The sequence below is a fragment of the Trachurus japonicus genome, chromosome 12, assembly GCF_045865225.1.
Source record: "Trachurus japonicus isolate A0001 chromosome 12, Traja_1.0".
NCBI lineage: Eukaryota > Metazoa > Chordata > Actinopteri > Carangiformes > Carangidae > Trachurus > Trachurus japonicus.
The window spans coordinates 30,989,902-31,006,149 of record NC_140918.1 but is presented as its reverse complement, the minus strand read 5'-3'; the positions used below and the strand labels follow the sequence as shown (position 1 = coordinate 31,006,149).

The following is a 16,248-nucleotide window of genomic DNA, read 5'->3' as shown; positions in this document are numbered from 1 at the left end:
CTATACTTAGGCTACCTATTTATTTATATTGATACTTATCAGTAGGTGACGTCACGATGCGTTCCACCTGGCCGCCGCCATGCTGGGTACCGAACACCAGTTAACCTCTATTCAGCTCAGTGCAGCCACATCCTCTCTGACCAGAAGACTGCTGCCTGATGTAGTTTGGATATGGATATTTCTCATTTTGATGGCCTTGCCTTGAAAGCACACACCTCCAGCACCTTTCTGCTGAGACGATCTTTGACAGCGCGGTGCGCCGCTCTCTCTCCCGTTAACAGTTAATCTAGCTCACCCAGCGGACCTCTCTCTCTCTCTCTCTCTCGCTCGCTCTGTCTCTCCTCCAAATACACGAAAAGCCAAATCAAATCAGAAATGCGTAGCCCACTTCTTTTTAACTCACAGACATTTATTTTCATAAAGTAATAAAATATCTGGACATTTTGCCATCGTTAACATTGAGACAAAAGGCTGCAGGAATGGAAGAAGAATTCGGCAAATCATCTTATCACGCAAAAAGTCACAACAAACAGGTTTTGCACAATGTTTTGCACAGATAAGTCTTAAAATATGTGCAACACCTTCTCATCACAATCCACCATCTACACAGTTACGTTATCAGCTGTTATTAAAACCCAACTCATCAGGACGCGATGCACCACTCACATTAAACAAACCGTTAACAATTAATAATCCACACTCAAACCGAGGCAACAATAGTGTTAACTGTACTCAACAAGCTGTTATTACAAGGTTTACAACAGATATGACAGACAACCTGGGCCGTGTGTGTGCGATAAGAAAGGAGGGAGGGAAGGAGGGAGGGAAGGAGGGAGGGGGGGAGGGAGAGAGGAAAAGTAGGTAAAAAGCTGTTAGCTGCTAACTGTTAGCTACCGTAGCTCAGGCGTCGGTCTCCCGTCAGGTAAAAGCTGCCGTTTATTCCTCAAATGAAGCTCATGTTGAGGCTCTCCGGTACAGTTATCCATCACTGCTGTTGAATTAGCCGCTAAACTGCTGGACGCTAAAACCGAGGGGGCGTCTGTGTGTTTACAATCCACGAAAGCAACGTGAACGTACGTGCTGCTCACACTCAGTAGAGTGAGGCAGCCTCCCTTGGCGTACATGTCTCCCAAGCTGTTTAATGACGGTAAAAATGAAACAAAGTAAATATCCTGCATAGTTTCTCTTTTCTGTGCTGCGCTGATCAGAGCGGCGTCCCTACCTAGTGTATTTTACTTAGCAACGATCTGTTAAACAGGAATAACAGACTGTTAAATGCAAAATCAAGATGTAAATAAATATCAGAAATATCAATAAATTATCGGAATACGACATTCAATAGTGCCATGTAATAAAAAAAAGGTTTATCCACTATTTTTGTGAGATTTGATGTCACAGCCATGGATGTATTAGGTCACAGCCCATAGACTGCCTTTGGAAGTCGGTACCCAAGATGGCGCTGTGACCGGCTGCGAACGCTGTGTGACGTCACGTGATATCTATCCATAGGCAGCACAATGGTCAGCACTCAGCAAGAATTCTCGAACCCAGGGCCTTCCTGGGTATTCTCCTTGTGTCTGCGTGGGTTTTCTCTGGGGCTTATACAGTCAACGGGGGGCACCCACAGTCCAAATTAATTTGAGACTCTTATTGTCCCATAGGCATGAATGTGAGTGTATGCGCAACCTGTTCAGGATGTACCCCACTCTCATCCTATGTCAGCTCGGATTGGTTCTAGCCCCCATGCCATTCTGCATGGTTAGGTTGTAATGTATGGATTATTTGTGTTATTATGTAGTGCACACTTAAATTTTTTGTACGTATATAACCTGCACAATGACAATAAAGTTACTGAATGGAAATGGACTGAAGAATCTGTGAGCAAATAAAAAAAACTTAATTAGCCTATCTATCTATCTATCTATCTATCTATCTATCTATCTATCTATCTATCTATCTATCTATCTATCTATCTGTAGTTCATTCAGTTTTTAGGAAAACTTGGCTGAATATCTTTCACTTCAGTTGAGGCCACTTAACCAGGAGCTAACTCATAGTCATAATGGTGTAAACTTTGTTAACATCCATTGTTTATTGACCTGGACTAATAAATTGGGTTTATATAGCACCTTTCTATCCAAGGCGCTTTACACAAACCATTATTATCTCATAGCCTGCACATTCATAAGAGATAGGTAATGAAGACAGAATAAAGGAAATTTGGAACTAGGCCTATTTTAAATGTCTCTAACTCATGACTCAGTGGCCAGTTCCTTGTGGCTCGACCTTACACTAGTTTTCTGGGAAATGTTGCCATACAGAAAGGTACTGCCCCTCCATGTGCTGGCCTTGTCTAATTAAGAATTCAATTAGTTACCTGTAGGCCTAGGCTACCTGTAAGTCACATGACCAGAACACCTCCGAGTCCACTTCCGCAGCCGGAGCTCCACTAAATGCCACGCGTTGTTTTCAACGGGCTATTTATTGTTGTCTGACGCCGGGGAAGCGTCGGACCGGTCCGGCAGGTTTGAGCGGGACAGAGCAGGTGAGGCAGCGGGGGGAGAAGGGCGGGGTGGCCGCCGGAGCTCAGTAGCTACAAGCAGGAAGAAGCTGAAAACATGGTGCGGTGACGACTCTCCCGGACCTCGAGCCAGAACAAGAATACAGCTTTTTAAAGACATAGGGTAAGTCCACTACAGTAAATGTAACCGTGTGTGTAGGCTGTGCGTGTTGAGCTCCGAGTTTTGTGGTTTTCTGGGTGTTTGAAACATCACGAGCAGGATCCGTGTCTCACCTGGGAGACAGCGCTGCTCGGCTCGGCTCTCTGAGAAGAAAGGTGAGCGGCTGTTTTTTTTTGTTTGTTTGTTTCATTATTGCTACAGAAGTCAAAGTAGCATATAACCGCCCCAGAGGGTGAAACTGGTTAACAACACTTTCTTTACACGTTTTAGTTGTTTAGCTATTTCACCCTCTGGACTTCCAGTTTCAGTCTCTCCCATTGGGTTTTCAATGCTGACGGTAGCCCAGGCTATATCCTATAAAATAATTTAAAGGTCTAAAAAACAAACAAAAAAAAACACGACTTTCTGCCACTTCTAAGCAAAAGTCGTTGTCTGAATTGAGGGTTTCAGACATTAGGAAGGAGGAGATTGTATAAAACAAAGACATTAATGTCCAATGTGCAATGTTTGAAGAGGTTCAATTTGTCCACCCACTTAGATATGTAAATATTAGAAATGAGTAACAGATAAATGGTGCTCTCTTCATTCTTCTCCTGGTCATCATAGTAAATGTAGGCCTACATTTCTCTAAAAAAAGAAAATCAAAAAGTGCCTTAATTACAGGGTTAGGTGTAGCATAACATCCTCCCATATACTGAACCATGTGTAGGTGTAAAGGAATGCACAAGAAGGTAGAGATCCACATTCATTTATTGTTGTTCAGGAGCCACATTTCCCAGAAGCTGTCTGCCATTAATTTTTACATATCTGATTTTCACATTCTCTTTAGCTTTGAAATGTTCTGTGTTTGTTACTGAACGGTTGCTGGCAAGCACCAGTTGAATAGTTCTGATCTACAGAAATGAATGCGATAGTGACTGATGACCCTCAGGATCACAGCTTGTTGCAGCCTTTCATTACATCGTCTAGTCAGGTGTCACACCATGATGACTGAGGTAAAAATATTAGAGAAAATCAGTCATGTAAGTCAAAAAAGGTTTGCCTGTGTTCCAGTTGCAACAATAATATCACCTGTGTTTTATCAGACATAATGAACACAAAATAAGTCTACTCCTTATCATCGCACTTTGTCTTATAAACACCAGTTGTGACATTTGTAGCCTTAAGTGTCTGTTTGTGATGTTATTTATGATTCATTATAAACAAATCAAATTTACAAAATAGTTAAAAAGTAGGCTAGGTTTCCCAGACAAAAGTCCATAAAAACCTAACACTCAAGACACATGTAGCATTAGCCTAATTACTTTTACATTTTCCGTTTGTATGTTAAGTATGCACCCTTCCTCAAGAGACGGCTTAAGGAAGTAATTTAACGTTTTATATGAGGGGGAAAAAAAGAGTGGTTGGAGAAATCAACCTTGCTTTAACTTTTGAGATGCCTCCATGCTTTCTTTGCTTCATAAGACTTAGGCCTATAAAACTTGAAAATGAAGTGAGGTATGGTGGTTAGCACAAGGAGGTTCTGTGGTTTGCGTGTGGGTTCTTTGGCCTCCGCCCACAGTCCAATAACATGCACACTAGGTTGACTGGTGACTCTAAATGATCTATATAGTGTGTGAAATACAGACAACCTGTCCAACCCCACCCTCAGCCTATCACCATCAGTCCATTATAGACTGCAAACACATTACAGCCACCTGTTGGTGTGCAGGAAACCTTTGGCAATAAAAGGCTCCAGCATGACGTTACCTCCTTAGAATATGAAAATGTAACACATGTTTTCTTCTGCAGACAAGACGAGTCTGAGCTCTTTGAGTATGGAAATGCTTGGCCTTGAAAGCAGAGATTGAGAATTTGAATTGTGACTTGAGAGGCAAATGGACTGAAGCTGCAGCTGAGGTGAAGGCATCACAGCAGCTGTTTTAAATCCTCTCAATAATCCCCGGATAACATTTGTTTGTCTGTTGGGGACTGTCGCTTTTTGGCAGTGTGCGTTTGCCGTGTTGCATTTGTTGATTTTGTGCCTGCGATATAATCTGTCTGCTTTGTTTTGTTTCCTTCGTTTCTTTATTATATATTTTTGTGGGAGGATCTCAGTACATCTGCACATTATATCAACTAAAAGTAACAGTTTCGGTAATGCACATTGTTTTTCCATAGAGACCGCTTTCCATTGTCTACATTTAGTTTGTGCACCACTTAGCACATCACCAGCACCAAATGCCGGTCATTGAGATAAATGCCACTTTTATTCACTATGGGCTGTTTGATGTGATGAGTGATAAAGGTACTTTATTTGTCACATAGAATGAGAGAATGAGAATGAGAAGTTAGCTGAGATAAAGTGTGTTGGTAGACCTGTGTTTGTTTGCTACAGAACTGGTCCAAATGTGGACGTAACCTCGACAGCTGTGCAGTGCATGGGCCAGGATCAGGCTGTGGAACCAGGTGCATACTGGGCCAGAAAAAAAAACAAGAAACTGAATCTGCAGTAACTTCCCACCTTAGAACCCTATTCATTTATCCACTGATAATGATGTAGTGAGGGTTTAGCATTACTCAACCAATTGTCCCACTACTTACAGGGTTTCATTTATTATGATTTCTGCTGAGCTGAAAAAGTGCATCTCTAGAACATCCCCATCATATACAAGAAAAAATTGTAAAGTAAAAGTGTAGTTTCCAGAGTCTAACCGTGGTGGTGAAGTCTCTGGTCTGTCTGTCTGAAGATTCACTGTCTGAGCTCCAGCTGTGAGCAGAATGCTGAAGAATCTCATCACAGACTAGACGCATTAACCTTCATTATGACACATTAACATGTTGGGCTGCGTATTGGCAAGAATCTGGTGAATACTATACATATCCTGAAGGGAGCTAGGTGACAATATGATATGTCTGTATATAGGGATACCTACTGTAAGCAAGATGAGTTATCGCAGTGCTTTTTCTAAGTCAATCTTTAGAGAAATTGTCATAGTCAAATGATACATAATGGTTCATGCACAAACACATACAGTGCTTTTAATGCATCCAGGCTTTAGACTCATGCAGTTAGTCTGCATTTGCATATGACAGTCCCTAAAACATATACGGTAGTTAGATTGTGCTGAACAGAGGAATTAACATCTGCCTCGATCAGTAAAACACTCAAAAATATGTACAGGAAGACTCAGTCAGTCAAATACTCAAGTACGACACAAAATCACCGTCAAAACTATTGATAGAATGCTTCAAAGGATTGATACACTGTCATGTCAGGAAACATGATTGTGGGGTAAAGATGATATGGGCTCACACCCTCTGATATTAAAGGGACAACGAGGAGTTTCTTCTCTGGTTATAAAAAAGTCTCACATGAATGTGGATGAATCTACGTTACCCACACTTGTTAATAGCTCCATTTTCGATAAATATATCATTTTGTCTCTATTGTTATTTTGTTATTTTAATTAATGGTGGAAATGCTGGGCGAGCCGACCAGCGTTTCCTTACTTTCGGTTTTGCGGACGCTGTCCGGCGAGTTATGAGAATAACGCAGCCGAATCGCCGTTTATGGTCGGAACTACGACGGTATCTGATCGTCTTCGAACCTCTGACTTTCATAATTGATGAATGAAAACATTCTTGGCAAGACGTCCGTCTTGCGCCGGTTCAAGAATTTCACCGTGCGCGCGGAGGCTCATGGTAAATGTAGTATGAAAACACTTAGCTTTCCAAAACTCCTCGTTGTCCCCTTTCTGAAATAATTTTGATAAACAATTATTTTGTTTTATTTTAATTATTTGTTTAATTATCCGGCAGTTGCCCAGTTACAGGCCTGAACTTCAGTTTGCTCAGGTTTAAAAACATGTTTCAGTACAAGTGTGTAAGCTTTTAAAGATCAGCCAAAGAAAAGAGGAGGAAGAATCTTTGACACTCACCTGGTGAGTCAGCAGTTTCTGGTACTTCCGCATGGGCTTCATTTTCACCTGGTTTACCTCTTCACACAAATCCAGCCAAGAATTCTACCACCTATCAGCATTTAATGGTAAAGAGAGTGAATGACGGAGGATGTTGGTGTTTTACTGATGCTGATGTTGTTGGCCTTTTTTTCTTTTTAGCCTGGTTTATGAAGAGATTCCCAACTCTGTGTTAATCTGGCTGATAACATAATGTCCTCACCGCGACACTGACACAAATACCTCACATACCGTGTAGTACTTGAGACTTCCGTAACATCAGAACTCATATCAAATTTCAAATATCATTCATTTTTCTTGAACTTGAACCTGCTCTTCTTGTGGAAGAATTATTTTTCTGTTCCATTCATCACTTGAATGGCAGGAGGAGACGCCAAGTGGTTGTTGGTTCAAATTCAGCTGTTGATCATCATGAATAAATTCTTCCTTTTTAAAAAAACAAAACAAAACAAAACTTTATTTATTTATTTTAATTATCTCTTACAAAAACCAACAATAGTGCAATGGGCATTTTACCTTTACCAAAAAATGTAGCTCTAGTGATATTTGTCATATTTGTTGCAGATGGAGATAAACAGGTGATGATGTGGGGACAGTCTAAGAGTATAACCCTAGTTTTTAATATTGTTAATGTAAAGTTTTGAACCACTGACTTGTTCATTATAATGATCATAATAACAACCCCCCCACTCTTCAGTGTAAGCACTTGTTGCCACGTTTACAGTCTTAGTTCAGATCCACACGCTCTTTTTCCAGTGTTCAGTCTCGGGTCACAGAGTCCCTCACTGCGTTTAGGGTTCTTGTGAAACCTCCCCCTCTGAGTGGGAGCTGAACCCCCACCCCACCCCTCAGGTTTCACTGTCGTTGCTCAGGTATGCTCTCCTCTGGGCCCCTCCCCCCTCCCTCCTCTCCTCTCCTCTCCTCCCTCCCACTTCTTTGTTGTTGCCACAGCAATGCCCAGAGCCACCAAAACCTGTTCATCGAGCTGGATGATACTCGCTGCTGCTGAAGCTCCAATTGGTTGGGTTTTTTTTTAGTGAAGGGAGTAACAAGTGATCTCTGGGGGGAGACGGGTCAGTGTAATGTTTTTAAGCAGACTGTTTTCAGGCTCAGTGGAGAAGTTTCTTCCACTCTCTTCACACTTTGCATCATATTTACATCGTCTGGAGAAGCAGACAGAAAAGGAGCCAGTCGTGTGTTTGTCATGATTTTGGGTTTGGATGAAAACATCTTCTGTGGTTGTTTTCTTCCTTGTTAAAGTCAGTTAAGTGCCCTTTGTTTATTGTTCCCGCGTGAATCAGATTTCACAATCGCCCCCTGGTCATGTGCACCCACCCTCCTGTAATAGCTCTATGCCCCCCAGCTGGTACTGGGCTGGGATTCTATCATTTCTGTTGGTGTCTGCTTGTTTGCTTCTCTAATTAGGATAACGGATGAACTCTGCGTGAAGGGAGTGTCTCAGGGTTGTGATGAAACACACCCTCAACTGTAATGAGAACCTAAAACCATCAAATATTTCAAATATTTTGGGGCTTGAAAAAGGCCTCGAGGAACATTGAAATAGTGGCAGATAGATTTGTATCTAATAGTGAGATTCACTGAGTGATGTTGCAGCAAAGGACTGATGAGATCTTTATTCAGTCATCACGTAATACAACAACTATCAACACTACAAACATTATCAACAAGGTAGTGACTGAAAAGACACAGGCAGAAGCATCATGCTTACTATATATTTATGCCTGCCCTACATGGCAAATGAAGCTACCCAGCATTCTTACAAATAGGTAAAAACAAACATAAAAGCAAAACTAAACCAGAAAAAACCAACCAACAACATTTGCACCTGAGACCTGGGAAAACACTAACGTTTGGTGCTGATTCAGGGTCAGAGCTAACCGGTGCATCCACAAATGTAATTTAATTTCTCCCTTTCCTCATCATTGAGATCTCTGACTTTGTACCAGTGTAGATGAAAGCCATGATCAGAATGTGATTGGCCTTGGCGGAGGTATGTGCTCCTGTGGCATGCCTTACCGTCAGTGATGACAGGTGTGTGGATGAATGCTGGCATGACGCAGAGCCTCAGCTGAAGGTTGTGTTGCCGTGGTATGTTGTTTGACTGTATAATGACAATTTTGCCTAACAAACACCTACTTTGAATTAATGTTTATCTACAAGTGGCTAAAATCTCTGGCAAAATCATCTTGAAACATTTGGGAATTGAAAAAAACTTTTGTGTTGAAGTTTGGACAGGTTCTTTTTATAGGAACGTCTGTCTTTGTGTCCGTCCTGTAGATTTCCTTCCGTCTGTGTGACTGGCATCAAGACAGCAATATCAAAGTGAAGTTTTGTGGTGGAGTGGAGAAGTTGTCATTTTAATTTGAAAATATCTACTGAAAGCTGATTGGTCCTATCGTTTACTCTCCACTCCACAGGTTTTCTTCTTCCTTCTCCGGCTCTTTCCCTCTGAGAGCCCACACGTCTCTCTGTCTCCCTCCCCCTCCTCAAGACCTCTCCTGTGCAGACTTGTGCGGCCAGGCCAGAGCTTGTTCAGTCAGTGGTTCAGTAAAGGCGGCACAATGTGTAAAAGAAATCAACTTATAACAGTCAGCGTGCGCTAACCCTCCTTTTTTTAAAAGCAGAAAAGATAGCTAGCAATGTTAGCTACCGAAAGCATAAACTCACTGAGATGAATAATGAGGCTATTGGCCCTGTTGCACTTTGTAGGACTGTTCTGATGTGATGGATGGTGACTGGCTCTCGACTTCCATTTCCATGTGTGTTATAAACTGTTTTCTTCTATCATCTATGTCCCGTCTGCCCATCCTGGTGAGGGATCCTCCTCTGTCTCTCACCCTCAGGTTTCTCCTGGTTTTTCTTGGGAGCATTTCCTCAGTGGATGTAGGACAGAGTAAAGCCCTGTGAGACAAACTGCTATACAAACAGGCTATACAAATAAAATCGCCTTGCCTTGTCTTGTTGTGGATCTTAAGATTGCATCTATGAGAGGGCTAAAAAAAGACACAGCACTGATCTGAGCTCTGTAGAGATGTTATCTATGTGGACTCTTTGTCTCCAACAATAGCTAGCACAGCATTCTGATCAGGCTGATGCCAGGTGAACAATAGTGAGGAGACCTGTGGGGTTGGAGTGATCATGATGGTTCATGCTCAGCTGTATGGGAGAGCAGGCTGCCTTGATAGATTCTAAGGACACCTTTACACAACAAGCTGCTCCAATACCCCTGACCGGTTGGAGCACAGAAGGTCATCTCTCTCTGGGTTATTAATCCATATTTAACATATATAATTAAACTAGCCCAGGTATGTGGCCCCTCAAATATTGATACAAAATTATCCACATTATAGCCAAGGCCTCAGACTTTGATGCACCGGCAAAAAAGGGTAAGCAACAACACTGCTCCCACTGAAACTGGATGTAATTTGAATATAAGTTGTCCTTTACTTTAAGTTGTCCAGAAATGGCCGTTTGTCCTATTTGTCACGCCGAGTTTCCACGAGTTGCTGCACAAGTTTACCCGAGTAAGGAAAACACATTTGATTGGTCGTTATCGAGTGGGGCGAGACCAACCTCGGTGTGTGTGTGTCTCAGACGTTTGATTGACATATGACGGATCCAATATCAGTGGCTGATGAATCGTGAGTAGTGTGACGTATAATCCGTGTGCCATGCATTATGCAATGTGAAAAAAAATACCACACTTCAGGGCTCGACAGTGCGACAGTTTTGCTCGCATTTGCGAGTTGATAATATCCCGTGCGAATAAAAAATTGCATTCAGTCGCATCAGTGCGACTCGGACAGAAACTGCATGCACCGCTTTGCATGCTGTTTAACGTGAGCAGTATCCCCCCCGCCCCGCCCCCCCTGCCTGTTTGGTGATTTTGGCCGCCGCATTGATTAAAGCTTGTGTACATCGGGGCCGTTCAGATGTAACGTCTTTTCCGCACATTACTTTCAAGGTAGACGCGCGTCATGCACGCCAAGGCGACACCGTAGCAGCGCACATTCGGTGCGATGCGCTTTTTTTCCGTGCACGTTCGACCTGCTTCTTCCTCCGGTACACGGTCTCGGGCTGTGTCTCTCCTACTGTTTCACACGGAGCTCTGCCCCAGGTGAAGGAAGCCCTTAGGTGGTACGTGGCCTCCGAGGCTACCGCGGAGCTATCAAAAAAAAAAAAAACCGCTTGTCGCGGTGAGAACAGCTGACATGTGGTCACAGTCTCACAGTGCAACATTCATATAAACTTCAACCTCAAAGCTCCCTGTCTGACCTGTCCCTGAACATCACACAGGGGCAACATGGAGCTGCTTGTGTGACAGGTTGTTGAGGAAAAATGTTTGGTGTTTTTACTGTTCTCAAATGTAAAAATGGGTCATGTTGGACCCTCAGCATTATTTAAGGCTTAAACAGCCTGCTACTTAAACATTTTTCATTGTGCTCCTAAAAAATCTGTGTAGAGCCCTGTATGTAATGTTCAGCTTTTTATACTGAGGGAAATATAGGTTCACTGCTCATCAATACCCCCACCCCTGGGCCACATGCACACACATACAGCATAAAACTAGAAACTAATATTGGTTGTAATAAATATTCTATTTTCTCACACATATTTGCATTGTTTGTCTTTCCTGATTTTTGTTAAGGCAAAGAGCCAGTTAAAACATTAAAAATTAGTCTACAGGGTTAGGATTATAGGCTAAATCTACTTTATTTGTTTGAAAATGATATTTTCACCAAAACTACAAAATTTTTATTGTGCTACTAAAAAATATTTGTGTGCTACTAAATTTTTCAGCATGGTAGCACAGTGCTACTTGGAAAAAAGCTTAGCGTCAAGCCCTGCACTTTCATCCCGGATTTACTCGAAAATGGAATTTTGCACAAAGTTTGGGCTACATCGTCTGATAGATGAGTTATTACACTAATGTTAAGACCCACAGTGGGCTCAAATTCAATTTTCTTTTCTGTACAACTTTAAGGTAATGGCTTTTACATGTGATTTCTATTAGTTCACACAAACTCTCTCTATCCATCTCATAATGGCCCAGCCCATCCATCAAATTTTAAAACTCATTGTGGCCCCTGAGCCACAAAGTTTGCCCAAAATGATCATGTGACACATGGAGTCAGAAAACAGTGCATGTAGTGTTAAGAAAATATAGTCTACTGTTTACTCTAACTTTCAATAGATGATTTTGTGATTTTTTGTTAGTGTTAATAATGAAATGAAGTTTTGTGTAGTGATGTAATAAGAGCTCCGTGCTCCGTGCTAAGTGTGTAGGTGTTGCTCTGTATCACTGTAGGATCCACACAGAGTTGCATTATCATCCTGCTGATGGAAACTTTCCTCCAACTAGAGATCTAAGTTGTGAAATGTTATTGCACACAAACACACAACAGAGCGTGAGGTGGAAACAAGGGCGTGCCTGACACATTCACACAGACACACAAAGCAAACAGGGATGTTGATCATGGCTGACCAGCATGTGAACAAAGGCTACGCCTTCATTGGGATTGGTGCAGGTTAGTAAGTCTCCACCAGCTGATGGTCAAATAGGGAAAGTAACAGAGATGTTGCTGAAGTAAAGTGGAATTTACTGTTAAAAAGTTTTCAGTTTTCATACAAGAAGATGCGTGTAATTAGTTTATAAGGTGTATTGCTATACCCACACATTGATGGATGCAGCAGAGTGTTGCTTTGTATGCTGAATAGAAATACTGTAGATACCAGAGACGACACTCTCAAATATAAAATATTTGTTGCATTATGGGCCAAAAAAAGACTGATGGGCTTTTTTTGCCCATAATAAATGTTGCTTATTGTTGGTTAGTTTTTTTTATTTGAGAGTGCCGGTGGTATCTTTGTGACTATGTTTTACAGTGCACCTGTACCTGTTAACACTATTTTGGAGTTGCCAAGATGTTTTCCATACTTAATTAAATGGAAATAGAACCATTTTTTCAGTAGTTGCTTGAGTGTTTTTTTTTTTTGCTTTTCAAAGTAATAAATATCACCATCAGGCCCCTTAAATCAATATATAATGTTTAACCAACTTCAAACTATGAAACTCATAACGTACTATGACAAGGAAACCATTTGATTGAAATATTTAGCTTGGCTATTTGCTCCTGTGTCTCACAGACTTGATTCCTGTTAAGTTGTGTTTACTTGGTTCCTGGAATCTACTTGGTGTGTTTATTCTTGATGAACCTTATCAGCTCTGTCTAATGGACTTCCACTTCATGAAACATTAAACTGATGGGAAGTGCCAACCTAAACTTGGCAGCCGCTGACCGGAGCAGTGGCATGGACGTCACAGGGTTTCCCAGGAGGTGTAGCATACATCACTGGTCTGTAGCGAGACACGATCAAAAACAGTCATCTAAATTTGACATCTTATACTTGGAAAACAGCCAATAATTTCTTACCTACTCGTCTACTTGGTCCTGGTTTCCCTTTTTAATGCACAGAAACTGGACAAAATAATGTGGACACTTCATAACCCAAATAATTAGTCATTATGCCTATAATTTTAATATCTATAATGAAAATCTTAATCTTTTCAAATAGACGACTCACAAATACAGTGTTAAATGTACCTTTATATTATCTGCTTGAGATGTTGCAACTCGAACAGGAGGGAACTATACAAATTAATACAGTTTTGATTCCTAATGTATACAATTGAGTCAATATAATGAGCATGTGTTCATAGCATTGAAGAAACATGTCCCCAGTGGATTAGTGTTGCTCATAGATGTGTTGGTGATGGTTATGAGCGAGAGGACTTTGATACACAAGCAAAACTCGGTAGGATGCATTCTTTACATGGTTTTTGGTCTTTCAGGGGGTTTGTTGTTGCTTTTCAAAGTCTGTTGCAGTCTTATTCCATAAATAACCTTTTAAAAGGTGGGCAAGTATGCATGAGTAATAAGTTATTTATAAAAAGAAAGAAAGAAAGAAAGAAATTGTGACAGCCAGTTTAGAGGTTTATCCAGATCATCCAGTCAGACCATCACACCCAGAATCCAATCCAAAAGCTGCCATGGTTGTGATGTTCCAGCATGACATGTGTGTTAGTACGGGTTTCTCTCAGATTGTGGATCTGAACCAGGTTGTGGGCTTTCTTCTTCACTGACATGACTGCTGCTTAAAGACCAAATACAGCTCCTGTTTTTATCCACTGACATATCAAAAGCCCTGAGAAGAAGATGCCAGTAATCGGGAGGGTGTGGTTACATGTGTATGCATATTCATTATCACTACTTGACATTTGAGCACACATACACAATGTATCGTCATCATGCATCATTTTACACCACAAGGCTTGAACAGAAACCTGTCTGTCAAATCTCAGTAAACCTGAGCTGCAGCTTTTCATCAGGTGAAGGTGGATGTTCTTTTCACAAGACATGATACCTGCCATGACAGCCGGGCTACTACTTTCTTCCACTTTTTAAATGTGGTCCTGGAGACAGTCACCTGCTGCAGTGGGAACTATCACAGAGCCTTTTCTGTTTTGCGATTTGGGCACGTCTTCCCGTCCTGGGTGAGGGATCCCTCCTCTGTTGCTCACCCTGAGGTTTCTCCAATTTTTCCCTGTTAAAAGGGTTTTCCAGGGAGTTTTTCCTCAGTGGATGTGAGGGTCTAAGGACAGAGGATGTTGTTGTGATACGGGCTATACAAATAAAATTGACTTGCCTTGCCTTTATTGTGAAGAAACTGCACAGCTGAGTTCCAACATGGTTGTGGTCTGACCTATCGGGTATTGAGTAGTTGTGTACTGTATGTGTGTTGGAATAAAAACATAATTGTTATTTTATTAGCACTTATGGCTTAGGTTTCAAAGGTCAAGATGTCACCATGTTGGTGGGCTTTTGAGCTGCTGTGATAAAATCACAAGTCATTTTCTAGTTCCCTCTGTATCTTGAAATGCTAAACATTACCTCCCTGGAGACCCAAGTGGACCTGATCCATCAGCTGTAGCCAGACCTGCAAACCAAAATAATTCAATTCAAATTCAAAACAACTTTATTAAGTCTAAGGGGCAATTCATTTTGAGCAGTAGGTTGTCGTGGTTTATATAGCCTACATGGCCCACAATAAGTCAATAAATAATTAAATAGTCAATACAAAACACATCAGACAACCAGCTTAACCTCTACAATGGATCAGTTAGAAAAGATCTTCTTTCTATTTTTCACTGAATTTTCCTGGTTGGAAAATGGATTTTGCCATAAACATTTGGGTACAATCTCACAGTGAGACATTTGTCAAGATGTTTGGCTGAAGAAACATTTTGACCTGATGATGCCACTAGAAAATGAAAAGACAAAAGCCTACCAAAGTGTCCATGTCAGGTTAACATGAGTGTTTGTAGCTTACCACTCTTCTTCTGAATCATTGGAATAAATGCGCTGATTTTCTTTGTCTTTCACAGAGACACCTCAGCTGCTAAGATGAGTCGGGAGCGCGTGGAGTCCGAGGCCTCCATGAGGCCTGACGATGAGGTCATGCCGTACAGTGATGACGAGACGGATGATGAAATGGTAATGAGCTCTGATGGAGAAGCAGGCCCCCCAGGAGCCCCCCAGCCTCCGGAAGACGCTAGACCCAGCGGTGAGTGTCAGTATGGTGTTGTGTTTGGCACAAGGACTGGGGGCAAAGGGAAGTGATGAGCTACGAACACACAAAGCCAGCTTCAGCAGAAAATTACAGGAAGCAAAGACCTGCTATGTCTTTCTGTCTAAACTAAAAACGCTGCGCTTTTTAAAGACGACTTCAGTCACTGCAGTAACTCAAAAAAAAAAATTCAAATCACTCCTAGAACAACCTAAACAGATAAATGTATTTTCTGAGGTGAAAAAAAAATCCTGCTTTATTATAGTTTACAGCTTTTATCAGTAAGAATAAGGAAAATTTATTCTCTGTTTTTTCTTTTTGTATTTATGGGATATAAATTCCTATTTTGCTCTATGTCTTTATTTATTGACATATGAATAGTTTGCTGAAGTTCTTCTGATTCTGAATATGTGTAGCACCTGCTGATAAGTTGATTAAGAAAAACACTAAGTTGGAATAAATGGAATTAAAAGTGTGATTGTCTCATTTTTTTCATTTTTTATTTTCAGAGATGGGCTGGAAGGTGAAAGCCAACGACCGACCGTACCACCACCTGCCGGAGTTTCAGAAAAAAGTCTTTCTATGCATCAAGAAGAGCAGATACTCTGTAAGTGAAACTGTTCACATCAAACAGCTGTTTAATGGACTTGTCTAGAGAGGGGTCTTTATTCTCCAACCAAACCCCGACACACCCTGAACTAAGAGCAGGACAAACACCATGTGTTTTGCATGTTTTTCCAGTGGGCCATTCATCATGGTGACTATTCCTTTAGTCTTTTGTCTGTGGTTCAAGGTCATTTCCAAAACACGTGACCTGAGTGGCATTAAAACCTTTACATGCATAATCAAGCAATTACCTTCAACCTGAGATCTGGAGGAGCTTTACACTGACAAGACTATTACAAGATTAAATGTAATAAACACAATACAAATCAATTCAGTGGACCTTTATTGTCCCC

General features: G+C 41.3%; 1 protein-coding gene across 1 annotated transcript in view; it reads left to right on the top strand.

Moving 5' to 3' along the window:
* The first annotated feature begins 2,594 nt into the window (after window positions 1-2,594).
* The window catches only part of atp8b1 (ATPase phospholipid transporting 8B1), a 28,784-nt gene continuing 15,130 nt past the window's right edge, over window positions 2,595-16,248 (top strand). The window contains exons 1-3 of the mRNA XM_085794222.1: window positions 2,595-2,704; window positions 15,127-15,286; window positions 15,799-15,896. Of these exons, the coding sequence (XP_085650348.1) occupies window positions 15,127-15,286; window positions 15,799-15,896 (258 nt within the window). The 5' untranslated portion in view covers window positions 2,595-2,704. The remainder of the gene's footprint in view (window positions 2,705-15,126; window positions 15,287-15,798; window positions 15,897-16,248) is intronic.